Source organism: Pelophylax lessonae, assembly GCF_965119305.1.
Source record: "Pelophylax lessonae genome assembly, chromosome: 3".
NCBI lineage: Eukaryota > Metazoa > Chordata > Amphibia > Anura > Ranidae > Pelophylax > Pelophylax lessonae.
Window position 1 is genome coordinate 417008455 of NC_138770.1, and position 26150 is coordinate 417034604.

Sequence of the window (26150 nt, forward strand, 5' to 3'; positions counted from 1 at the left end):
ATAACTTTTGTGCAAACCAATCAAAGTATGCTTATTGCCATTTTTTTTACCAAAAATATGTAGCAGAATACAAATTGGCCTATAAAGATGAAAACATTTGATTTTAAAACATTTTTTGGGAATGTTATATAGCAGAAAGTAAAAAAATATTGATTTTTTTCAGAATTGTTGCTCTTTTTTGTTTATAGCGCAACAAATAAAAATTGTGGAGATGATCAAATACCACCAAAAGAAACCTCTATTAGTGGGGAAAAAAAGGACGTCAATTTTATTTTGGTACAGCGTTGCACAGTGCCGAATCACAAAAAATGGCCTGGTCATTAAGGGGGCAAATACTTCTGGCCCAGAACTGGTTGAAGCAGCACTTACTGTAAATGGCAGGCACCCCCAGGTGCCTGCACATAGCTGCAAACAAAAAACACAAAGAATGGCGCACCGACCTAGCGCATTATCCTCAATAATCTGGATTTATTAATATAACATCAAAATGGCTACTCACAAGGTGAAAAATGATCATATCAGATATCACTCTGTTTGTGAGTAGCCATTTTTATGTTATATTAATAAAGCCACATTATTGAGGACATTGTGCTAGGTCGGTGCGCCCTTCTTTGTGTTTTTTGTTTGCAGTACTGTTGGACTACCCTAGTCCTTTAGGGCAGCAAGACCTTAGTCATCCGAGACGCCATATGTGAGTCCCGTGGGAAGTGCGGTCAGGGAGTTTGGATTTTGAGAGCGGGAGAAAGGTGGTATATACACCATATCATTTTGCCTGCACATAGCCTCTGATCTTCCATTGGATACTTCACAAAAAATCTGATAAAACTGTGATGCAGTTATCACTCATTCTAGCTCACCATGTCCCACTTATATTCTTTACTCTTGGTAGGTAGGGCACTGAATTACTATCTCAAAAAATGCTCACTCCACAATTTTACTTTTCTGACAACAACCAGTCTAAAAGTACATTTGGAGGTAGTGATTGCAATAGGAAAGATAGAAAGTAGAAATTTCACATTTGGCCTGAAGAGTGTCACATTGTTAACCACTTTTGGACCAGAAAGATTTACCCCCTTAATGACCAGGTTATTTTTTGCGATACAGCACTGCATTACTTTAACCACTTAAGCCCCGGAGGATTTGGCTGCTCAATGACCAGGCCTATTTTGTGATTCGGCACTGTGTGACTTTAATTGCGCAGTAGTGCGACGCTGTACCCAAATAAAATTGATTTTACTTTTTTTCCCACAAACAGAGCTTTCTTTTGGTGGTATTTGATCACCTGTGCGATTTTTATTTTTCGCGCTATAAACAAAAAAAAGCAACAATTTTGAAAAAATAACTATTTTTCACATTTTTTTAATGAAATTCTCAAAAAAAATGTAAAAATCTAATTTTTTTTACATTTTAGGCCAAATTGTTTTCTGCTGCATATTTTTGGTAAAAAAAATCGCAATAAGCTTATTTTGATTGGCGGCAATCTGCAATTTTTTTTGCGGGACTGCGACATTGTGGCAGACAGATCGGACCCCTGACTGACATTTTTGACATTTTTGGGGGTACCAGTGACATTACTACAGAAATCAGTACTATAAATATGCACTGTTACCGTTAAAATTACACTGGCAGGGAAGGGGTTAACTTTATTGGTGATCAAGGGGTTAAGTGTGTCCTTAGGCGCATGATTCTAACTGTTAGGGGGCGTGGCTAGTGAAGTAATCACAGAGACATACGATCCTACATAGCAGGATGGCATAGCCTCTGTCATTACTTCACAGAGAATGACAGACGGCTGTGTTTACATCAGCCGTCTGTCTTTCTCCCACTCCTGAGGAAGATCGGGCGTGGCCTGTGGACATTGGAGCCACCGATCACACGCGCAGGCTAGGCAGGGAACGAGCGGGGGTGGGAGCGCGCCGCCGGCGGCATGCACTCGCCCCCTACAGGCTCGTGGGCGAACGACGTACCCCTACGTCACTTTGCCTGTAGGGGGCTGACTGCCGCAGTATATAGTCGTGCGGCGGTCGGCAAGTGGTTAACTGACAATTGCGTGGCCGCGCAACACTGTACCCAAATAAAATTGATGTTCTTTTTTTCCCACAAATAGAGCTTTCTTTTAGTGGTATTTGATCACCTCTGCTATTTTTATTTTTTTGGGCTATAAGCAAAAAAACAGCAACAATTCTGAAAAAAAAAAAAAAAATATATATATATATATATTTACTTTCTGCTATATAACATTCCCAAAAACAAAATTGTAAAAATCTAATTTTTTCATCATTTTAGGCCAATATGTATTCTGCTACATATTTTTGGTACAAAAAATCCCAATAAGTGTATATTGATTGGTTTGCACAAAAGTTATAAGCTATAAACTTGGGAAAGATTTTTGTTATTTTTATTTTTTTTTTACTAGTATTGGCGGCGATCTGCGATTTTTAGTGGGACTACGATGTTGCGGCAGATAGATCGGACACCTAGCTGACATTTTTGACACTTTACTACAGTAATCAGTGCTAAAAATATGCATTGTTACTATTCTAATGACACTGGCAGGGAAGGGGTTAACACCGTGGGAGATCAAAGGATTAAACTTGTCCCTAGGGGTGCTTTCTAACTGTGTGGATAATGGGCTTGCTGCATGAATACACAGACCTGTGTTCCTGAACAAGAGGAACACAGGATCCCTGTGTTCATTACTGACAGAACAGCAGTCTGCCGTGATTACAACGGCAGACCGCCGTTCTGTCTCACGGGGAGCGATCGTGGGTGGCCAGTGGACATCATGGCCACTGAGCCCACTTATTGGTTCCCCCAGTAGCCAATCGGCGCATGCGCACGTACGCCTCCACTAGCAGTCCTGCGATGCGACGTACAGGTACATAGTTTTGCAGAACAGAGCAGACCTTCTGCCGTAAAACTACGGCGGCTGGTTGACAAGTGGTAATGAATAGGAACATCATAAATGCAAAGTATAGGTCACCTTTTGATGTTTTTTGGGGCTGGTATTAGGGCAAGATAAACTGGGTATCCAGACAATCTGTCAACAAAGTAAATGGTTAAAAGGCACTCACAGTTTAACCAGCCTTATAAACCGTGAAAGCACCAAAGCCAGTATCTACCAGAATGTACCCAGATTGATGCTCTTATTTCTTATTCTTTACTACTGTATTGTGATGACCTTCAGACAAAATGTTAAGTTGATATTTTAACAAGCGTGATTTTATTTCCTTTTTTAGGCTTAGTTATATTGAGCTGCTGTTGATCGTTCAGCCTAATTCTAGTCAATATCAAGATAGAACTCTCCTGTTATTCTAAGCCTGTATAAAACTACTCCTTTTATTTTTTGCAGGCATGCACCCTGAATACTGATATTATTTGTATTGTAACAGGAAGTCAGCTAAATCTGGGAATGTAGTCACAGGAAGGAGATACATTTCTACCTGATTTAGAAAGTCCATTAATTAATTTAGGGTGTTGGCTACAGAGCTAGCCAGCAGGAAGTTGAAAGGCCTTCACCTGTTCAGAATGAGGGAGTTAAGGCTCTATAATTTGTTCAGAGAAATTCCTATTGTTTGCTGCCTCCAGAAGCTGCATCCTGAAGCCATGTGGGCTGGGAGCAGGAGGACAGTCAGCGTGTGCCTCCCGACAAGCTGGTGAGCATGGGAGAAGACCCCCTACAGCGATGTGAAGCTAAGGAGGGTAACCACGAGTGAAGACGTCTCAAAGGTGAGAAGACGAACTGTTGATGTGAAAGAAACAAAAGGACTGTGTTGCCCTGTGAAGCTATTATAAAAGGACTATTGAGTGTCCGCTGAAGGACAAGGAAGTCTGCCCGACGGTAGGTTGGAGACAGACACTTAGGCAGGTTCCAGTTGTGAGAAGGTAGCCGCCCACAGAGGCAAGGATTTATTTTCTGTTTTATTTTATTTTGGATGTTTTGCTGCATACAGCCTGGTGAAGAAAACACCATTTAATAAACCACACTGTTTGTTTGCAAGCACTTGTCGGCTACCTCTCTGGGAAAACGCACCCCCCAAGGGGTCATCCACGCCTACCACCGAGCTAATCCCTCACATATGGTGGAGGTATGCAGTGGGCATAAGCAGAGATCCCTGCAAGGAAGTGCAAATGTTTGATGAACTTTATCTGGTGCATGAGATTGCACAATCTATGTGTGCAGGAGAGAAGATCCTGACAGAAAAAAAAAAAAAAAAAAAGTGTTTTAAAGAGACAGCGGTCTCAAAATTATTTGAACTTTGTTGTGTCTGGTGCAAGTGACTGCACAAACTGTGTGTGCAGGAAAAGAGATCTTGCAAGAGAGAGAAAAACTACATGTGTTAAAGAGACAGTGGTCTGAAAATTTTTTGCTGGACTGTGAAAAATTTGTTTGTGGAGTTATTGAAGATGGGGCGTTCAAAACGCCTGAAGAATGCAAAGATAGATGAAATGAGAGACCGGATTCTATGGATGGAGGGGATGTTACCGTCTGAACCAGCCCCATCCATGCCTAAAGAGAGTCTACTAAAGAGGAAGGTTGTTGTCCCTAGCAACACTGATGAAACTGCTATGGAGACGCAGTGTGCTCAGATGAAAAGTAAGCTCAAAATGGAGGAGATGTTGAAACAACTGATTATATCAAATACAGCTCAACAGCAGGCAAATGCAGCTCAACAGCAGGCAAATGCGGATTTTCAGCGGAGCTTTGCAGCTCAACAAAAGGCTCATCAAGAGAGCATGGCAGGCTGGAAACAGAGACGCCAGCAGCCAATGGAGGCCATCGGTTTGGAGGAAACCGAGTATGTGTGCAGGGCTGAGTTGGATGCCTTGCAACGGAAAATGGAAGAAAAGGAACAAGCCTTGGAATTGCTTAAAATGGAGCATAGAAACTTGCAGGAAACGAATGAACTACTCAAGTCTCATGTGTCACAGTGGGAAGAATCCACTGCTCTTCTTTTGGTCGAGTTGCAAAAACGCAGAGAGACTATAATGGAGAAAGATACCATCCTCATGGAAAAGGAAAGTGAAATTCAGACTTTGCAGAAGCAAAGCATGTGTGAAATGTTGGAGTTGCGTAATCAGCTGGAAAAAAGTCTTCAGTGTTTGGAAGTTACAACAATAGACCTGCAGGAGTCGCAGGAACAGAATGTCGCTCTGAAAACGACATTGTCTCTCAGCGACAACGAGAAAAGTGAAAGAGAGGCTAAATTACTGAGTACTGTGTATGAGCTCACCACTTTGAGCAATGTGGTAGATGAATTACGTGCAGACTGTGAAAGTTGGAAAGGTGAAGCCCAACGTTTCCAGCAGCAGTTAAAGGAGAAAGAAGCCTGTGTGGCAGAATTACATTCTTATTCCCAGATGCTAGCCAATGAGGTGAAGGCTCTTATGCAGGGAAAAGAAGATTGTGAACATAAGAGGGAAAAAGTAGAGGCACAGCTTCTGGAATCGCAAGTCAAGGTGTCAGAAGGTGACCGATTGTGTGCTAAGCTGTCAGAGAAGGCAAACCGACTGCAGGTTGAGTTGGACAATGTTACAAATCAGCTTTCTCAAGCAGACAGCAAATCTAGAGAAATTGCGGAAGATTTTTCTATCTTGGAATCGCAGCTGCAAGACACGCAGGAACTCTTACAGGAAGAGAGGTGTAAAAGGCTGAGTTTTAGCACAAAGCTCAAACAAATGGAAGATGAGAAAAATGGCTTCCTGGAACAATTAAAAGAGGAGGCGGAAGCAAAGAAAAACCTATCAGAGCAAGTCGCAACATTGCAAGCTCAGATAGCGGTTATGAAAAAAAGCATGGAAGAAAGCGTTGGTTCATTACAGTGTGTTGAAGATGTGAAAAAGAAGTTTGATCAGATGCTTGGTGAAGAGAAGAATGTGTCTGCAAAATATGCAGAAGAACGCGCACGTGCAGAAACGGAGGTGCGTGATAACGAGAGCAAAGCCCTGTTCTTGGCTCGCTCTTTGGAGGAAGCTCTAGAGTGTAAGGCTGAACTAGAAAGTGTTAAACAGCTGCGTACAGAAATGGAAGAATTGGTCAGCTCCAAGGATGATGTTGTGAAAAGCGTTCAGGAGCTAGAAAAGTCTAAGCGAGCCTTAGAACAGCAACTAGAAGAGATGAAGATTCCGTTGCAGGAACTGGAAGAGGAATTCCAGGCAACAGAGGATCTGTCCCAAAGAGGGGATAGTGTGCCTGATGCAGTTTTTAAAAGCATCAGTGTTTTGGGGTCTGTCCTGAGTGAGCCTCAGAAATGTGACGACATGTGGCTTGAATCACCCCTTTGGAATAAACCGTTCCTTCAAAAACTTCAAGCATTGGAAAATGTATCATTAGAGCTTCAGCAAACAAAGGAGCTGAGTAAGAAATGTGGTGATTTCTCAGTTCAGGCTGAAAACCTAGTGGAGAAAACTAAGGCTGTTGGTGAAAACGTGAAGCAAATGAATAAGTGCCTTTCAGGGAGTGTTTCCAAAATGGAACTGGTGAAAGACGGGTGGCAGAAGTTTGATCGTGATCTTGAGATGCATTCCATGTGGAATTCAGATAGAGAAAAAGAACTAGGTGACCTTGAGCGGTCAAATAGTTCAGCAGAAAGTGCATTGAAGAAACCTGTAAAAGAATGTGTTGCAGTTCCATGCTTCTTCACTGATGCAGAGAGGAGGTCTATAATGGATACCACCCAGATCGCTGGGTTCAACTGTGTTGTTGCCTTTAACCCCTATGTTGGTGGAAGGAAAGTTGATGATGTTCTGGTTGGCTACTTCTGTGAAGAGTTTGGCAAGAAATATAAACTGAATATCAAATCAAGTAGTAGGCCTTTACTGCGACTCGCTCAGGAGGGCGAAAATTTTAAGAAGTTGATGAGTGCAAATGCTTCAGATCTGCCTATGAATATGAAATGTTTGAATGATATTGATATCTCTGGGAAAAGGAACAGGGGTCACTTTGAAGAAATGTGTGACAGCCTGTTGTCTCAATTGGAAAATCCTCTGCACAGCATCTTAGAGCAAGCAAAGCTCAAGAAGGAAGATCATTCCCTTTTACAACAAAAAGTCAATGATTGTGTACAGCTGTATGGAGAGGCAACTCAAGTCACAGAGGGATGTCAAGAGTCCCTACTTGGAACAAAGCTTAGTGAAGCAAAGGTTCTCAAAGTTTTGTGGAAAACATTTATGGATTGCAGAGAGAGGCGTCTTAAGAATGTTGAAGACATTAAGACTAGCCCAATTGAGTTGCCTATGGATCACGGTCCTCCATGGTGGATTGGACAGACGGTTATGAGGGACAAGCTGTCTGACATTTATGAGAAAGCTGTCAATGAAGATGACAGAAACGAGAAGGAGCGAAATGATGCCAAAAATGCAGTTGAAGAATGTGTATATGAGATGAGAGACAAACTGTGTGGCATTTATGAGAAATCCGTCAATGAAGATGACAAAACAGTTTCATCCGGAAGCTTGAGGATAATAGGAGGCTTATCAGTGAGTCAGCAGTGCTTGACACATGCGTGCCTGGAAATCTGTGTCCCAACCCTAGGGTTGAAACAAGAGGGGGGGGGTATGTAACAGGAAGTCAGCTAAATCTGGGAATGTAGTCACAGGAAGGAGATACATTTCTACCTGATTTAGAAAGTCCATTAATTAATTTAGGGTGTTGGCTACAGAGCTAGCCAGCAGGAAGTTGAAAGGCCTTCACCTGTTCAGAATGAGGGAGTTAAGGCTCTATAATTTGTTCAGAGAAATTCCTATTGTTTGCTGCCTCCAGAAGCTGCATCCTGAAGCCATGTGGGCTGGGAGCAGGAGGACAGTCAGCGTGTGCCTCCCGACAAGCTGGTGAGCATGGGAGAAGACCCCCTACAGCGATGTGAAGCTAAGGAGGGTAACCACGAGTGAAGACGTCTCAAAGGTGAGAAGACGAACTGTTGATGTGAAAGAAACAAAAGGACTGTGTTGCCCTGTGAAGCTATTATAAAAGGACTATTGAGTGTCCGCTGAAGGACAAGGAAGTCTGCCCGACGGTAGGTTGGAGACAGACACTTAGGCAGGTTCCAGTTGTGAGAAGGTAGCCGCCCACAGAGGCAAGGATTTATTTTCTGTTTTATTTTATTTTGGATGTTTTGCTGCATACAGCCTGGTGAAGAAAACACCATTTAATAAACCACACTGTTTGTTTGCAAGCACTTGTCGGCTACCTCTCTGGGAAAACGCACCCCCCAAGGGGTCATCCACGCCTACCACCGAGCTAATCCCTCACAGTATGTTCTTGAAAACTTCAAAATATTTGGAAAAAAAAGTGTTTTTTTTTTGTCTTCTGCACTCTTGTGGCCCATATTCAGATAACAGCGCACCAAAAGCTCTCTATCGGCTGATGTTACTCTGGAGAGATCCCAACTTTATTGTCGGGATCCACCTAGATGCCTGGACCGGCAGCTGGCTCAACCTCTCAGCAAGCCTGAGCCAGCTTCTCCCTATCCCTGCACAGCTCTGAGCTCCACTGAACACTGGAGAGGCAGAGCAGAGAGACTGACAGTCACCAGCTTTCTGCTCATTGAAGACCAAGAACTGAGAGATCAGTGGTCTTCAATCACTCAGTTCTTTGCTTAGATGAGGTGGGGGACAGATGCAGCATTGATCTGACTACTGAGTGAGTGAGTATGAATTTTTGTTTTTTTTCTTATCCAGAACTTCTCTTTTAAAGAGAATTCAAGGTTACCAACAGCATTTTTCCGCAAACTACATTTGGCAATGCAATATCACTACACACTATTTTCTCAGGGTTAACCACTACATACTAGCTAAAACTGAATTTTCACTACTGAGTGAACTAGTAACTACAATGTATCAACATGCACACTCACTTATTAACTATCTACTAGTGATCACATTCTAGCACCAAATATTACTTGACTACATATCTTAATTATCTCTAACTAGGCTTTGACCTAACATAATCTGTAAACATCGTCATAATCTGTAACTTGCCAACTCATTTGTTGGCATTTAATCCTTGGGACAAATAACAAAAAATAAATAGGGAAATAAATAATCAATGCAGTAATTAAAGCACCAACAAAGTAAGATTTTAAAGCAATCCTCCTGTCTCAGTTCTTCATAAGAATACACTTGATGTATCATTTGACAAGGCTAGAAATATAGAATACAATCATTAAGATATATTACATAAATATATATAGAATATATATAGAGTTTGCAGATAACATATATTTGGGCATATTGAAAATTCCTTACAGTACAACAGCATCTACAGAATGTTTACCTTACAATAAAATATTTTTTCTTAAAAGATTTAAAATAAAGGAACAGATATATGAAGATGCATTCTTATTAACAAAGGTAAGAATAATAAAGTTTTCATTTGCCTTTATATATAAGTGGTGCAAATCTTTACACTGGCCACAGCTTTATAATAAAAGGGGTAAGTTTATCAAGAACAGCAGATTTTTGGTCAAAATGGCTTCTAATATTTCTGATTTGCTGAGATATTATAGAGAAGAAGTTTAGAGACTGATATGTGAAAGCCATTCTACAACATTTTATATATGTATATAGAAAATGTATATATATATATATATATATATATATAAAATGGCTTCTAATATTTCTGATTTGCTGAGATATTATAGAGACGAAGTTTAGAGACTGATATGTGAAAGCCATTCTACAACATTTTATATATGTTTATATGTAAACAAGCCTGTGGAGTAAGAGTGTGGATTGTAAGATCTGACAAATTCATTTCTCTGAAAATTAATTTCTGAAAGAAAATTGTTGGATTTCCCCATCAACACAGTCAGTGTTGAAGGGGGGAATCCCTCCTGCTGCTCTATTGTATCCTAAAGTGGGAAATTTCTCCCCTGTCAGAATACAATGATCACTGCCGGCGGCTATAGCTGCCGGCAGTGATTACACATGTAGCACCCTACAGGTAGGTGCTAGGTAAATATATAGTGGGCTTTGTCTGCCTAACAGCAGGGCTGTGATTTATTTAGTAGGGTGAAAGGGCTTCCAGATGTGCCTGCTGAGGGGAGAAGTATCCCCACTGGCTCCTGTGAGAGGCTTCTCATAGGGCAGTGTGGGAAGCCCAATCAGGGGACACATCCAGGCTTGTAACTACCCCAGAAGTGGGAGTGGGTATAAGTTTGGGGGACGTGCGTGACAGGATGTCTTTGGTGGGAGCAGAGTCCCAGGAGGGAGAGTACGGCTGTCTCTCCTCCTGTCTGAGGAAGCTGATATCTCGGGGTGTCGCCTTAGAATCCAGAGAGTGTTGAGCTGAGCTGAGGGGATCCGGTGTGCCGAGAGCCTGCGGAGCAAGAGAGGGGTCCAGTCCCAGGAAAGCCTACAAAGGTCATGAGTATTTCGGATTGCCACTGGGGGTCTGCCAGAGTCAGAGGGGATCACTCCGGAAGAGGTTCTGGGATCCAGTGCCAGCTAGCTGAAAGGGAGTACCTAGGTTGAGGACCCTGAAGTTACAGAGGGGGGGTATATAGTCAGTGAACCCCGAAGAGTTCAAGGTTAAAGGGGGCACCTGCATATGGGCCCTGAATTGGACAGAGTGTGACAGTTGAGAGTTGCAGCTTTACAGAAATCTACAGTGTACTACCTCAAGCCAGTGCAAGGCGGGAGGGGAGTATTCAGTGACTTTGCAGTGCGGCAGTGTCAGTAATTCTACAATTTACAGTTTTGGGTCTTCTGGACTTATTGTCAAGGATCCAACACTTCTATCAAGCTACAGTGTGTTCTCAGTGTTAGTGAGCGTTGGCTGGCATCGGCTGGCATCAAGGAAGCGCCAACGGCATTTTTCTAGGATTAAGGCTGGCCATACACTATACAATTTTCTTATTCAATTTCCTTTAGATTTACCTTAAACTATGTAGTGCAAGGGCCTGCCTGATTGCTTACAAATTGAAAGTGTTTAGGTTTGACCCTATATTACATGGTTTTGGTAAATCTAAAGGAAAGTTGAACAAGAAAATTGTATAGTGTATGGCCAGCCTAAGTCCTAAGTGTAATTAGTTAAGCCTAAAGGAGTATCCCACTCATTCCCTTCTCCCATCCCCTTTTCTACAATAAAAACCCAGGAGGCTGTCTCTCCTCCTTTCAGCGCAAGTGAGGGTGTCCTGGGCAGTCGGCCTAGAGGACCAGAGGTTGAGCTGGGCTGCAGGAAGGATCCAGAGTGTCGCTGACCGAGTGGAACCGCTGGGCAGAAGTTTCCAGGAAAAACAGTGTCGCAAGTACTCGAAACTGCCCAGGGGACTGCCTAAGAGAGGGGGCCACTCCAGAAGGTCAAAGGGATCCAGGAGCCAGCTAACCAGTAGAGGAGGCTTTGAAAAGGGGATGCCAGTGTCTAAGCTCTAAGGATAATAGAGAGAAAGGGGGCCCCTTATGGGCCCTGAATCGATATTCAGCTGATTCAGCAGGAACTTGCAAAATATTGATCCATCTATGGCCAGCTTAGGTACAGAGGCTAATTTGGCAAAAAAATATTTTGTGACAATTAAGTGACCCTAACCAAATAAACTGATTAATTCCCCTGGCCTCCCTCTTGCTGTTCCTTTACCTAGTAGTATATCTAAGAACCCTGGGACCTGGCTCCTTCTAGCCACAAGCTACACACAGCTTGCCCCATCTGAGGCTTTCACACACTGGCAACCACTATGTGTCTTACCTCATACAGATCTTACCCCAGAGGTATTAAGTGAAGTGAACAGAGGTAACCTGGTTCTGGCAACAGTTAATATGGGTGGGATTTTAGTTGCCATTTTGGATTAGGACATGTGTGGGGAAGAAGCTAACTAGTTTAATAGGATTAGATTTACTTTAATATTCTTGTACACCAGAACTACAGCAAATAATGTGTTCTCCCTTTGATCATTAAAAGAAGCAGGGCTTTTTTTTTAGCTGGAACTTGGTGGAACTCAGTTCCACCACCTCTGACTTAGGCTCTCTGGTCCCTGCTTATCACTATCACTTGTAAACACAGAAGCCCAGCTTCTGTGTCTACAAATGACAGCTTGTCTCCTGAGCGGCTCCCACTGAGTGCAGAATTGGGACAAGGCAGGTGAAGTGCAGATGCCGACACCCCAGTGGAAGATCTCCCTGCAAGTGACAAAAGTAGTACATGGGGAGGTACTAGAGAAGAAGCGGTGTGAAAATGAGATGTGGATGGTACTGTATATGCAGAGGTAAACAGCTGTAGAAGATGGCTGATCTCTGCATTCTGGGTAAAGTGCACCCCTGAATTCTGCACTCTGTATGCAGCGCGGCCCTGAACTCTGCATGTAGTGCAACTCTGAACTCTGCACTTTGTGTGTAACCCCCCCCCCCCCCCTGAACTCTGCACACTGTACTTACTATGTACTGTACTGTGCACTTGTATTTAATGTCCCCTTAAGACCCTACCACTGTTAGTAATATTTGGCCATTTGATGCGGTTTGGAGGGTGTGCGTGTGTGTGGTAGGGGAGTTGTGGAGGGCCGTGGCTGCATTCCTGCACCTATTGTATGAGAAAAAAATATCCCTGAAAAGAAGTTATAACAATGAAAAAATATTTTTTGCTACAAGGTTTTAAACATTGTTCTTAATAATGTAACTAGGTACAGGGGAAGAACATGAAAACACTTTAAAGGAAACAATTTATAAAATAAAATACAGTACACTGATATGACTGTATACTCCTCTATGTTATATCTGACAAGCAGATGCACTTTTTTATTTCTGCAGAATGGTCTTATATTTTAAGTACATACAGTACCAACCACATAAAATTCTATTGGTTACTTACAAGATTTCTCTTCACGTGCTATTTCCTCAGCCATCAGAATGTCCCGCTCTACAAATAAGTGCAACGAAGAATCTGTTTTTCTATATCTACCATACAAATTTTCTTAAAAAGCAAATGACAAAGATGCCACTACTAACTTAATGGAGCAACTCTCCAGTTTCAATTCCATGAGAATAAATACGGTTCACCTTGCGCTTCTACTGGATCACGTACAATTAATAGAAGTTGTAGCTTGCATGTACAGCAGGCCCATGGCAAGGGCAAAACTGTTTAGAAGAATAGGCTGTGCAGCGTTGAGCAGAGCCACACAGTGAACATATCAGGAGCTGGACTGCATAATATTACTATGGAGGGTTCATTTATAAAAATGTTGAATAAGGCCAGCCCGCCATGGATTGAAATTTGGCAGGTTTAACAGGAATCAAAATTTGATCCATGTATAGGCAAGGAGGTTGTACAAAAGTCTATCTACCGACTGACTTCTGTACAATTGCTCTGCCAGATTTTCACCACTTAATCCAGTGGTTTCTCAACCCCGGTCCCCAGGATCCACTAACAGGCCAGATTTCAAGTATCACCTTGGGGAGATGCAGACTAGAATACTGCAATCACCGAGCAGCAAAATATATCACCTGTGATGTATTTCAGTTATCTTGCAAACCTGGCCTGTTAATGGGTCCCGAGGCCCGGAGTTGAGAACCACTGACTTATTCAGTGCTGCAGGCTATAGCCTGCAACACTGATAAGTGTATTCTGATGGCAGGAAAGTCTCCCCACTGGCATATTACAATAGTTCAGAGGGGAGGAATCCCCCCCATCCACGTCTTTTGTGTGGATGGGGTAAATGAGTCAGTTTTTTCATTCAACCCACTGGTTGAATAAAATAAAAACTGTATTGTCCATGGGCTGCTTTACAGTTGTCCCTTAAGTTGTTATTTTAGATGTTCAAACACTAACCAAAGAATGTATTTATCCCAACTACTGAATCAGCACACAACAGTAATAAAAACAAGATAAAAGGAACAATAAAGCTAAGCCAGCCGCATACTGTTCCAATCTTGGTCCGGCCAAGATTCCCACCATGTATCAATCAATCAACTTGGGTACAACCAGCATGTCAGATTTTTCATGTGGTAATTGTCATGGGCTATAGCAGCTAGCAATAATCACTGTGTGTTCTCCCGGCAGGGACCTAAGTTGGATTGTTACATAGTCATAGGACTTAAAAAGGACAGATGTCTATCAAGGTGAAACCCTTACTACTTCTGCATCTATAATCCAGAGGCAAAACAAAACCCACTGTGCAACTGTTGTTTATTTTGCTGATTATTATGAGTACATATGGCAATTAAGAGATGTATTGCCTTCCCTCTGTACTGCAGTTATAAATGATTAAAAGCTGTAAAGCGAAACCTTAACTTTAGGTACAAGCATGAAAATAGTGTTGCTGAAACTATTTCTTTACAGTAACTATTTTAGATTAATTTCCTTTATTTAAGCCTCAGCAGGCAAACTTGGTTCATGATGGTAGATACTATTTATGCTGTATTTACTATATTTTATCTGTACATAATCTGTCAGCTAAGAAAAAATCTATGCATAAAGCTTTCAAGTTTGACCTGATACTTTTTAATTAAGTTACAATTCATGCAGCACAGATGATGACTTTGAAATAGGAAAATGTATTCATTTAATGAACTAATTTATTTACTGTGCATACACAGATGAGGAAACAGAGTGCCCAAGGCTACAAACATGACTGGGCCATTAATATTTGTTTATTTTCCTTCTTGTGGTACAAGAAAAGTATAATTTAACCTTACCATGCCTGAATAAGCTGAGCATGCCCACTGCATCTATCGTGCTGATTATGTATATCCACAGCCAAAACATTTTGGAGACAGTAGGGAAGGGCTAAAACACCTATCAGTTTATTATAGCTGTTTGTGTCCCTGTGTGGGACTTAATCTTCTATATTTATGGCTAAAAAGTGATGGCAGCTCCAAAATGTTCAATTTAGTGATTTTGTCGAATAAATATAAATTTTCCAAAGTGAACATTCTCTTCTCCTTTTTAAAATCGCTACCCACTGAGTTAATCTTTACAGGGGTTTCCAATTAGGACTTATACCACGCCCTTTCTATTCCCAAGAGCAAAAACAATGCTTCACCAGCTAATATAAGTACTGCCAGCCATGATGATGATACCATACAAAAAATTACAGATGGGAAATGGCTGGTATCCTGGCAACTGCTGCACTGAAAAAAAAAAAAAAAAAAAACAGGTAAAAAGAAAAATTGATTTAGCCCAATGTCCCTAGAAGAAAATGACTTTCTCTGCATTTTTTTTTTTTTTATCTCGGTTATCTGTGTTTTCAAAAGTGTATGAATCATTTAGAGCTAGAAAAGTACCTAGGAAAAATGATATGACTAAAGGTTCGGCTCTTCATCTTATTTTAAACAGGGGTCTTAAGCAACCTTTAGCACTTTTTGAACAAACAAGGGAGATTTTTAATACAATATCTATTTCTGTGACCTGAACTGGGCTTTAACAACACAGTGGGAAGCCCACATGTGCATGGCTACAGTCCTTTTGCTATGTGACTACTAGTCCATAAGCTAAGATTATTATTATAATACAGGATTTATATAGCCCCAACAATTTATGCAGCACTTTACAACATAAAGGTAGACAGTACAATTGCAATACAATTTAATATAGTAGCAATCAAAGGGCCCTGCTTGTTAGAGCTTGCAATCTAAGAGGTAGGGTCAAGAGACACAAAAAGTCATAACTGCGGGGAATGAGCTGATGGAGAAAGTGGAAACACAGTTGTTAGGAGGGGCAGGGTAGGCCTCTCTAAAGGGAAGGGTTTTCATTGATCGTCCAAAAGTGGACAGAGTAGGAGATAGTTGGACAGACTGGGGTAGGGAGTTCCAGAAGATGGGAGAGGCTTGGGGGAAGTCCTGGAGGCAAGTATATGAGGAGATGACAATGGAGCTAGAGAGCAGGAGTTCATGGGAGGAATGAAGAGAACAATTATTTTTATTATATGGTATTTTGAGACTAGGCTAGTGATGTAGCTGGGGACAAAGTTGTGGATGGCTTTGTAAGTTGTTGTTAGTACTTTGAATTTTATTTTTTGGGTGAGCGAAAGCCAGTGGAGAGATTGGCAGAGAGGAGTGGAGGACATTAAATGGTTGGTAAGGTGGACGAGTCAGGCAGTAGCATCCATCATGGACTGAATGGGAGGAAAGCCTATGTAAAGGAAAACCAATGAGGAGGGAGTTGCAGTAGTCGAGGCAAGAGATGACCAGGGAATGGACTAGGAACTTTGTGCTGTCATTTGTTAGGAAGGCGCATATTTTAGAGTTGTTGCGGAGGTTGAAGTCACAGGCTTTGTACATTGATTTGATGTGGGGCTGGAAGGATAGATCAAAGTCCACAAATACGCCCTCTACCTTGGCAAGGGGGAAAGGGTTGATAGTTGAGCTGTCGGTCTTAACAAAGAAGTCAGGTGAAGGAGCACATGGGGGAGGAAATATTACGAGCTTGGTTTTGGGTAAATTGACTTTGAAGAAGTGGTGTGACATTTAGTCTGTTATGGCTGTTAATAAATGAGTGATACGTGGGAAGATTTAAAGAGTGAGCTGAGGGGTAGAGAGATACATTTGGGTGTCATCAGTGTAGAAATGCTATTGGACGCCATGGGAGGTTATTAACTGACCCAGGGATGCAGTGTTGATCGAGAGCAACAAGTCCAAGAACAGAATTTTGGTAAACCCTGATAGAGATAGGAAGATGATAAGAAGAAGCAAAATTGTAAGTGATACTGAAGGTGCAGTGGGATAAGTAGGATAAAAACCAGTTGAGAATAGTCACTGAGACCAAGGGAGTGGAGTTAAAGGCCCAGCATGTTAAAGGCAGCAGAGAGGTCCAGGAGTAGGAATACAGAATAGTGTACATTGGTTTTAGCAGTTAATAGATCATTTGTGATTTTTAGTAGAGCAATTAAAGGTGAAATCCAGACTGAAGGGTTCAAGAAGGTTGTTCCCAGTAGGATGGTCACTCAGTCAATTATAGACCAGACATTCAAGGAGTTTGGAGGAAAATGGGAGCAAGGAGATGGGGGATATGTTTTTTTAAGATTGGTGGGGTCCAAGAAAGGCTTTTTAAGTATGGGGAGGACTACTGCATGTTTAGGGAGGTGAGGAAGATGCCAGAACAGAGGGAGAAATTGAAGATGTGAGTTAGAGAGTTTAGGATAGAGCCAGAGAGTGACCATAGTATTTGCAAGAGAACAGGGTCCAAGGGGCAAGTTGTTAGTTGGGTGTTGGAAAAAAGTTTCCAACCTTGTCTATAGTAGTGGAGTTTAATGAGGGAAGTGTCGAGTGTACTTGTGGACATAAGGTATTAACTTGGGAAGATATCTGTACAGTTGAGATTTCCGCACAAATTGTATCAATCTTAATTTGGAAATGATTAGCAATCTCCTGAGCAGTGATTGAGTTAGTGGGTGGATGTAGTGGAAGACGAGGTAAAGAGTAAAAGGTAGAGAAGACTTGATGGGGGCTGGATGAGAAGGTGGTAATGAAAGTGATAAAATAGGTCTGCTTGGCAGTGAGGAGGCAGGAATAGTATTTTTGGAGGGAAGATTTGTATTGGTTGAAGTCTTTCTGAGACTTAGGCAGGCCATACATGGTGCACATTTCCTCCAGCCCTGGGCAGTGCTGACAGGGGAATCAGCAATTGTCTTCTACTGGGGGGGGGGGGGGGGGGAGAAGACAGTGGCTGCTATAGCCACTAGCGATAATCACAAGGGAATTTGACAGGTTGGTTGTACCTATGTTGATCAATAAATCCACTTGGTACATTCATTCTTCTCATTAATGGTTTGAATCTTGGGCGGTTCCTGCTAAACTGGAAAAGATTGGAGCTGTGTATGTCCAGCATTAATGTTAGGCCACAGGCACTCAAGAGCGTGGCTAAATTTTTTGAGACTTCTGGTGTCATCTGTTTGCCAAGGCTGTAAGGGTCGAGGCCTGATTCTGGGTGTAGTGAGAGGGGTAAGCTTGTCTAGGGACAATGACAGTAAACTGTTGTAAACAGAAGTGGTCAGATTGGGGCAGGACAGGGATAAGGTTTTGTCATAGAAGTGGACGGTAGCAGAGCAGAGAAGAGAAGGGTTGAGATGGCAAAAGGTTTCTACTGGTAATTGTTAGGCAGTTGGAGGGAGGGAAGGTGGAAGACAGGGAGAGAGAGAAACCAATATGATGGTGATCAGAGAGAGGGAAAGGATTGTTGGAGAGATTATAAGGAGTGCATAGGCAGGAGAGAATACAAGGTCAAGGGTGTTGCCATCAGATTGAGTAGAAGCATGTATCTGTTGTTTTAGGTCAAAAGAGGAAGTTAAACTGAAAAGTTTAGAAGTAGCAGGAATGTTGAAGTCACCAAAGAATTTCAGAAGAGAGAAAGTAGGGCAGCCAGGCAGAGACATCATCAAGGAAGCTTGATACCTGTCCAGGGGGCTAGTAGAGCACAGCAATTTTTAAGAATTGGAAGAAGATAAATACAATGTGCCTCAAAAAAAAGAGTGTCAGAGAGGGAGGTCAGTGAAGTACCTGGTAGGTGCTGCGTAGGGCTAGGAGGATTCCCACTCCACCTCCCTTCCATCCACTGGGTCTCTGAGAGTGAACCCAGAGAAGGCCACCATCAGAGTGGGAAGTAGGAGAAGCAGTGTCAGATTCATGAAGCCAGGTTTCAACATCGACAAGAAGGTTAAAGGAGTTGGTGATAAAGAGGTAGTGAAGGGAGGCGAGTTTGTTACAGACAGAGTGGGCAGGGTGGTTTTGCAAAGAAGAGGGATGGAAACTAAATTGTGTGGATTGTAGCTGCTGCCAAAGGGGGTGGGATGATGGGAAAGTTGGGTACAGTTTAATGATGAAGGTCCAGAGATTGAGGATATATCACCAGAGGAGGAGGAGAAGAAGAAAGATGAGGGAGGTAACGTAATTTATAAGAAGGGACATGATCCAACATCCTGGAGATTTTATCAGTATGTGGGCAAAGAACTAGCAGGAGTTTATGAGTGCAGTAATAAGAAGAAGATAGAAGTGAGGGTGATATATAAAGTATAAGCTGTGGGGTGGAGAGGAAAGGTGAAGGAAAGAGAGTCTAAGGAGAGAGGACACAACAGTCAGAAGGAGTGGTAGAGAATGTATGTTACAGAGAAGAAGGAGAGCTGAATGGAGACACAAGGTCACCTGCAACCTGTTTGGAGTTTGGCAGAGTATATTGCTAAGTATTTTCACTTTGTGCAATCGATGAAGTGCAGAACCTGAAGTGCATATCACTTGTATAAAGAATCACATAGAGAAAAAAACAACTTATGGAAAGAACACCAGCAATATTCCCCTCAGCAATGTCCCCTAGCAATGTACTCCATTAGGGTGGTTTAGCTTTATACTGTGAAGGATGGGGGTGGTTATTTATCAAATAATTAATCAAGAGTTGCTTTAATCGTTTAAGCTCCTATGCCTGTATATGCCTTATTAACTAGCAAATTTTACATTTGCACTATAAGTCTATTTATTTGGAAATACCTTTCATGACTTTTTGGTCATTACATAAGATAGCACAGTAATACATATATATATATATATATTTTTTTTTTTTGGGGGGGGGGGTAACTAAGCGTTTTTTGGCAATGCTGTCTGAAAAAATGATTTGTATTGTATTTATTTTCTATGTAATTTATATACAAACAGATGTAATAAATGTGTTTCTTTTCATACAACACTCAAAAAAAAAATAAAAGAATACAAATAAGAAAAAAAATGTATGGTAAAAATGGACATCGTAAAACAATAATGGTAAAAAATAGACATAGTAAAAAATCAACTTACAAATGATAGCTGAGGGGAAAAGAGGATGTAGGAATTTGTTATGACACATTAGGGGTAACTAAGGTATAAAAGGGTTTAATAGGAAGGAATGACAGTTGCCATGGGAACAAGTGCCCCATTGGAAGATTTTTCCTCAATTCTTGTTCTGGTGGTAACTTAAAATTTTTAATTTTGCCTCATTTTCGATTCCCATGAGACTGGTGATCAGGACAGTTAGAAAGAGTGAATCTCCCTAACTGAGGCATTAAGTTCAATAAGAACAGTGGTTCTAAACTCTCGCCTCTCTATCCAAATCTAAAAAAAACAGGATTTGTTTTTTTACTATAAATTCTGTTAAATTAAATGTTTAATGAAAAGTTCATTCAATTATTCTGATGCAGCTGGGTTATATTTAACCACCTACAGGAGGACTTGACACTAACAAACAAAATGCCATTTGCTAAAAAAGGTACAACCACTTCCAAAATGTTTCAGTATGGTAGAAAAGCAATATTTAGGAGTAGGGATGAGCTCAGGCATGTTCTGATCCTAAAGAGAGGGGAAATCCATGCTTAAGATAAAGGAGAAAGTTTTGACTGCAGCCTAGCTCTAAATTGTTCACACAAGTGAACAGCAAATTAGCAAGTTGGATAGGGAGGTAAATGGCGCTGTCAGATGTTTAGAAACGAAAAGTTATAATTGCACTATCCCAGGAAAATAAATATGTGTCTGAAAATTGTAAACACTTAGTATATATATCAATAAAACCTCAATCAAACGTAAAACGTCAAATAAATACAGATGTGACAAAAAATATTTAAGATATAAGTGAATCTCTTGCAGCAATATAAAGTGACTAAGTGCATACAGTAAGTAATACAAATATGCTTTGTAAACCAAATAGAAAGTGCAAATAACAATCAGAGTATAAAGAAAAAGTGCTCTAGTGACTGATTGTAAATGAGCTCCAATCCAATAGAGCAAGCCTCAAAGGTGCAAGTGCAGATGGATGCTAGGTGGTATTACAAATGGTAACCTAAGCATAAAAGTGCTATTGGTTAAAAGTGCAAAGTGATGCGATTCCAAAGTCGCATAAAGAAACAGAAAAAAGTGCATAAGCTCCAAACAGATTAGAGCAGGCCCCAAAGAGGGGCAAGTGTAAGTGGATCCTAGTAATCGAATAAAGAAATTAAGATGTAAAGTGATGCGATTCCAAAAATCGCATAATACAAAAATGGATAAGAAGATAAATATTGAGTGTTGGGGGTGAAATATAATACTCTAGGGGTTAGTATAAATATAAATAAACCCAATCGCACACTAGGTGCTCCTATGCCGGGTAAATCGGTGCAGCTTCTCTTCAAAGGTGACTAAAGTGCTTCCAGTGTTTCTTCAAGTTTGGTCGGTGTGATGGGCTAATGGTGCTCCCCTCACTCCCAGGACCGCACTTACCAGAAAGGGGAACCCCTACAGGGGTAACAAGCCTATATTCCAGATTGAGCGTGACTCCTATGTCCCTCAGTTGTCCTCCCTTGGTTCCTCTGAAGGTATCCTCAGTAGGGATCCTACCACCATAGGTGACTGGGGACGATCAATGGGGAGTTTTATGGCGTGGTGACTCAGTGTCCAGATGTACTCTGGGTACACATAAGAGGAAAGAAGGCTTGTATAGTGTAGTACCGTTTAAAAGTGTTTAATTTTATTAAGGAAAAGTACTCACATATATCGCAGTAAAAAAGGCATAAGAATCGTCATAAACTGTGTAGTGAGGGAGGCTGTGGCTCTTCCGGAACGCTATGCGTTCCATGTAACCGGAAGTGTGTTCCGAGCTAAGGCGGCAGTGACGCTCTACGCATTTCCTCTACGACGTTCTGGTCCTAGTCCAAACCCACCTGTATGATCCCTTCAGGAAGCTGTCACTGTCCAAGGTCAATCATTTGCATGCCTGAGTTCACCCCTATCCAGCAGTAGATCACGATCACAAATGACAATAAGTGTGTCACTTAATGAACTTCAAGGAATGGATTTTTAGTGTTAATACAAAAACCCTGTTTTCTCTGTTGTTCATTAAGTGATGCAGGATTCCTTTATTCTGATGCAAATGAAACATCCAAAAGTATTCCAACTGAGGGATGGGCAACACAGCAAACAAAACACTAACAGCCACTGAGACAAAGTAAAAAAAAAACAAGAATAATACAGTGCAACAACTAATAGAAAAGGGTATAAACATTTCTCAGTAGAGAATAGGCATCATCCTCCTACAACACTAGCAAAAAATTGATGCATGCTGGAAGGGGTTATATCTGTCTGTCCAATGGCTTTTTTGTTTGCCAGTATTCAATCCTCCTGTAGGCAGCTGCATTTAACCCAATAGCATCAGAATAAAATATTCCTGTATTCCTTTAATAAATGATAAAAGAGATTGTTTTGCCTTTAGTTTACCTAAATAAAGTTTTCTCTAAATACCGGTAGTTTAAAAAAATGATTTACAAAGTACCTTGCTTTTCAGTGATTACTTTGGCAGGTACCCGAATGTCTTCCTCTAAAGAAGTAAAAAAAATAAAGTATTTAAGTCACTGCATTGAAAACATTTAATTTTTGCATGCTACGCTCTGCATACACTGAGCTGCAAATGCACAGGAGCAAAGCCTATGAGAAAAGTGAGAAGAAGACTAAAATAGCATATTGTTACATGATGTGCTAACCCTTCACCACAGATGTCATAGCCCCTTCCGGCTGTGATAACAGATCATGTGCACAGCTTGTCACATAGAGTTGAAGAAACACGGGACAATGTAAGCACATCAACTTGTTATATTCGCTTGATATATTCTGATGCATTAACTTGCTGTTTATTACGTGGTTCTCTATGTAAGCCAAGACCTTAAGCGGGTAACTGAATTAGGTCAGAGACATCATATACAATTCAGTGCCTTATCTTAACACATGCTTTCTGCTTCAAGTGCCTAGCCAGTTAAATAAACTAAAGCATATTTCACATAATTTACTGCTTCTGCAGTCAGTGATGACTCAACGTACTCTTTCTTGCTTTAATTTTGACTGCAAAAATAAAGTGAAATTAACGAATTAAAAGATAACATTGAGAGCAATAAAAATTGTTTCATATAATAAATTCAAACTACCTGCTTGAAATATATTCCATACTAATAATGTACTAAAACTAAAAACTTGTTGACTAGGATAATTAGCTTCAGTATCAAATTGCAAATGAAGAATAAAACATTTAAGTAATCATCATGAAAACCATTTTGTTAATAAAAAGAAAAATACAAAAAAACAACTTTGTGTTCTCTTGTTGTGCATATTTCATCCGGAACCTTATTGAACGTTATTGTTTTGAAGTGTATGTGTTGCAAAGGAAGAAGAATGGGAAGGTAGCTAATGTTCATATTTTCCAAATTAATTATTTTTTTAATGAATCTTGTAAATATAATGTGAACCATCACATATTACATGGTACCATTGCATGGTATTGTGTACCAATAGGACTAAACACACTACTACCATTGGTCAACTTTCATGTCTATATGCATCTCACCATGATAACTTTAAAGTCGTTAGTACAGAGGAGTGTCACTTGCAAAACTTAGATTTTTCTAAACTTACACAGTTTAACAACAGTCACAAAGGCAAAGAAGATTAGAGTAGGCCCAACTCCAGTTTTGTGAACAATGAAATGTTTGTTCAAAATGTGGAGTCGCGCTTTTGATGCAGTTATACTTATATCAAAGCCCCCTAACCCCCATCCGTAGCTCTCCTCCCATTTGTATTCTCACCTGTCCATTATCCAGCATGGAAGCACACACTGGAAACCTCAAACTTAGAACTCCAATGGGATAAATGTGAGTCTAGAGTGCATACACTGGCTTAGCTAAAATATTTGTGACAAACAACTCAGTGATCTAGTCAGCAATATCTTTCTGCATTGGGTAAAGCTGAGTATAAGAATGGAGGTGAGGGTGTTCTGATATAGGTGTAACTGCACCTATGTTGCAGTTACACCTTAATTACTGAAATAATCAAGAATGCAAACTAAAACTACATTCTTATTGATGTTTTTTTTTCCTAAAGTCCAGATGCATATTTAAACATACATTAGTCAAAAGCTACAGCAACCATAGGAAAAATATGAGAACATACAGTACAGTTTTAAGACTACACTACAGTAATAGTTATATGGCCGTGCTAATTTATAGCAAAATGATCTGTTAATTACCTTTCTTTGGTTCTGCTGGCTTCTTTTCAGGCTTTTCAACAGGTGCTTCTAAAAAATATCATGTTGATTTGTTTATGCAGCCAATTATCTGCATGCTTCTAGTATTTGCTTTCATATACAATATGCCCTGAAAACACTTATGAAAGAAAACTGTGCCGGTAAATTTAGACTTATCCATAGGCATGTTTTGCTTGGGAAGGGGTTACTCCAAGATGCATGATATTATGGCATTTGCCACATAGTGATGCCCTGTTTTATGGTTAGAAATAAATGAAACAGCACTTCAACGACTAACAAAACATTCCAAAGTTTTTAGGGCCCAGTGCTCAGGCTGAGAGGTCTCCTAAAACCTCACATAGTAGAAAAAATTGAATGGAAAGCTGGCACTTCGGTAGATATCAGCAAGCAGTTATTCTTTATTAGGCAATGTAAAATACAGCCATAAAAAAACAACACATTTTGGATGATCAGGCCAGATCAGAATAACCACTTGCTAATATCTTCCCAACTGCTGGTTTTCCATTGAGGCCTGTTTTAAAGTTGACCTATACTCAAAAAATAAAGATTAGCTATCTAATTGGAAATATATTGAAATGTCAATTTTGACTAAGCAGTACCCTGAAAAATTTACCATTTGCATTTTGTTTTTCCTGAAAAATATAATTTCTCTTCCTGGCATATAATTGTGCCCCAGAACTCCTGTGCCTTGAGCCTCATAACTATATATCTGCAATGTGAGATCTTCTAAACACAGTAATGTCACTACTATGCTGCTCATTGATGTCCATAGGGCTTGCTGGGAGAAAAATCTGCCTGAGGAACTGCAGTACAAGGATGTGTTTCTATCAATATTTACAATCATTCTGTGGCTCCGTGCTTTCTACACCTATCCTACTGCTTCTTATTATTATCCGATAAGTCATCAGACCACCAGTCATATTAGGGCAGATCTGGCATGAGCAAGCAAAGCCATGCTCCTCCACAAGAACAACGCATTTTAAGTCTGTAGTGGGGAAAGATCAGCTACAGGTAGCCTACCGGCATTGCTAGTGACTTGTTCTTTGTGTTATGTTTGCCTTTTTAGGATACAGCTTCCACAGAATAGGTCCTGTTTTTATCTTCTGATGATAATCAAAGATGACACCTAACACATGCTGGCTTAGGCATGGCTTAGGCATAGCTGGCTATTCCCTCCTATAAGTAAGTAGGAATGAGAGTTCATGCACTTTCTCTAACTGTGTGAATAGGAGGTGAAAACTTGCATCAGCTATAACACAGATAGGGCCTAAGAAGAAATTAAGTGTAGCTGTACTGACACAGTGTATTACATGACCAGAGTGATGCACAGTTTAACCTCTTCCCACCGACTGTACACATATATGTGCTTTATATATTATCTATATATATACTGTATATATATATATATATATATATAAATACAGTGGGCACCTACATTATTACAGAACTTTGTCTGCATGTAATTATTATAAGTAACAATTAGAGATGTGCAAACTTGTTTAGTTTCATTTCGGAATTCTATTTGTATGTATGGAATTTGTTTTTTTATATTTGGATTAGTTTTGTATTATCATTGTTCTTAGTCAATTTATATTTTGGAACAATTGCTATATTCATCTTAACATGTTAATTCATTATTTTGGGTGATTAGTTTAAGTGCCTTTTTTGGGTTGGATGGAGGTTAATTCATCAGAATCTTTGAATCATAACATAATGAATGGAATAAAATTTATTTCAGATTCATTCATTATGTTATGATTCAGAGATTCTGATGGATTCACCTTTATCCAATCAAAACACAATAAGGGATTATTCACACTGATCAGTTTTTGATAAGCTTTTCAGTTAAAAAAGCAAAATGCATCCCTTTACACCGGTCTTATGCATTTCCATTGCGATTTTAGGAATCAGCATCTTATTTTCACTTTTATACCTTACTGTATTTATTGCAATATATTTCCATTTCATATTTTAATGCATTTTTATATTAAAGAAAAGTGGTAATGCAACAAAAACAGAAAGTGATCCAAATCAATTTGGATTATTTGTTATTGGTACATTTGGTGTATATTTACTTGCCCCAAATGTAGCAATGTTTTTAAAGTTAGTGATTGATATAGCTAGCGTAATGATTTGCAAAAAGCTTGGTGTTTTTAAAATAAGCACCAGACACAAATTAGCATTCTACCTACAGGTGAATTTTTAAAAT

At 40.3% G+C, this 26150-nt stretch overlaps 1 protein-coding gene across 1 annotated transcript in view; it reads right to left on the reverse strand.

Annotated features, from left to right (window-relative positions):
- The window catches only part of LOC309550556 (uncharacterized protein), a 263513-nt gene that overhangs the window by 97227 nt on the left and 140136 nt on the right, over nucleotides 1-26150 (reverse strand). Inside the window, exon 60 of the mRNA XM_082250908.1 lies at nucleotides 12800-12847. Coding sequence (XP_082107034.1) covers nucleotides 12800-12847 — 48 coding nt within the window. The remainder of the gene's footprint in view (nucleotides 1-12799; nucleotides 12848-26150) is intronic.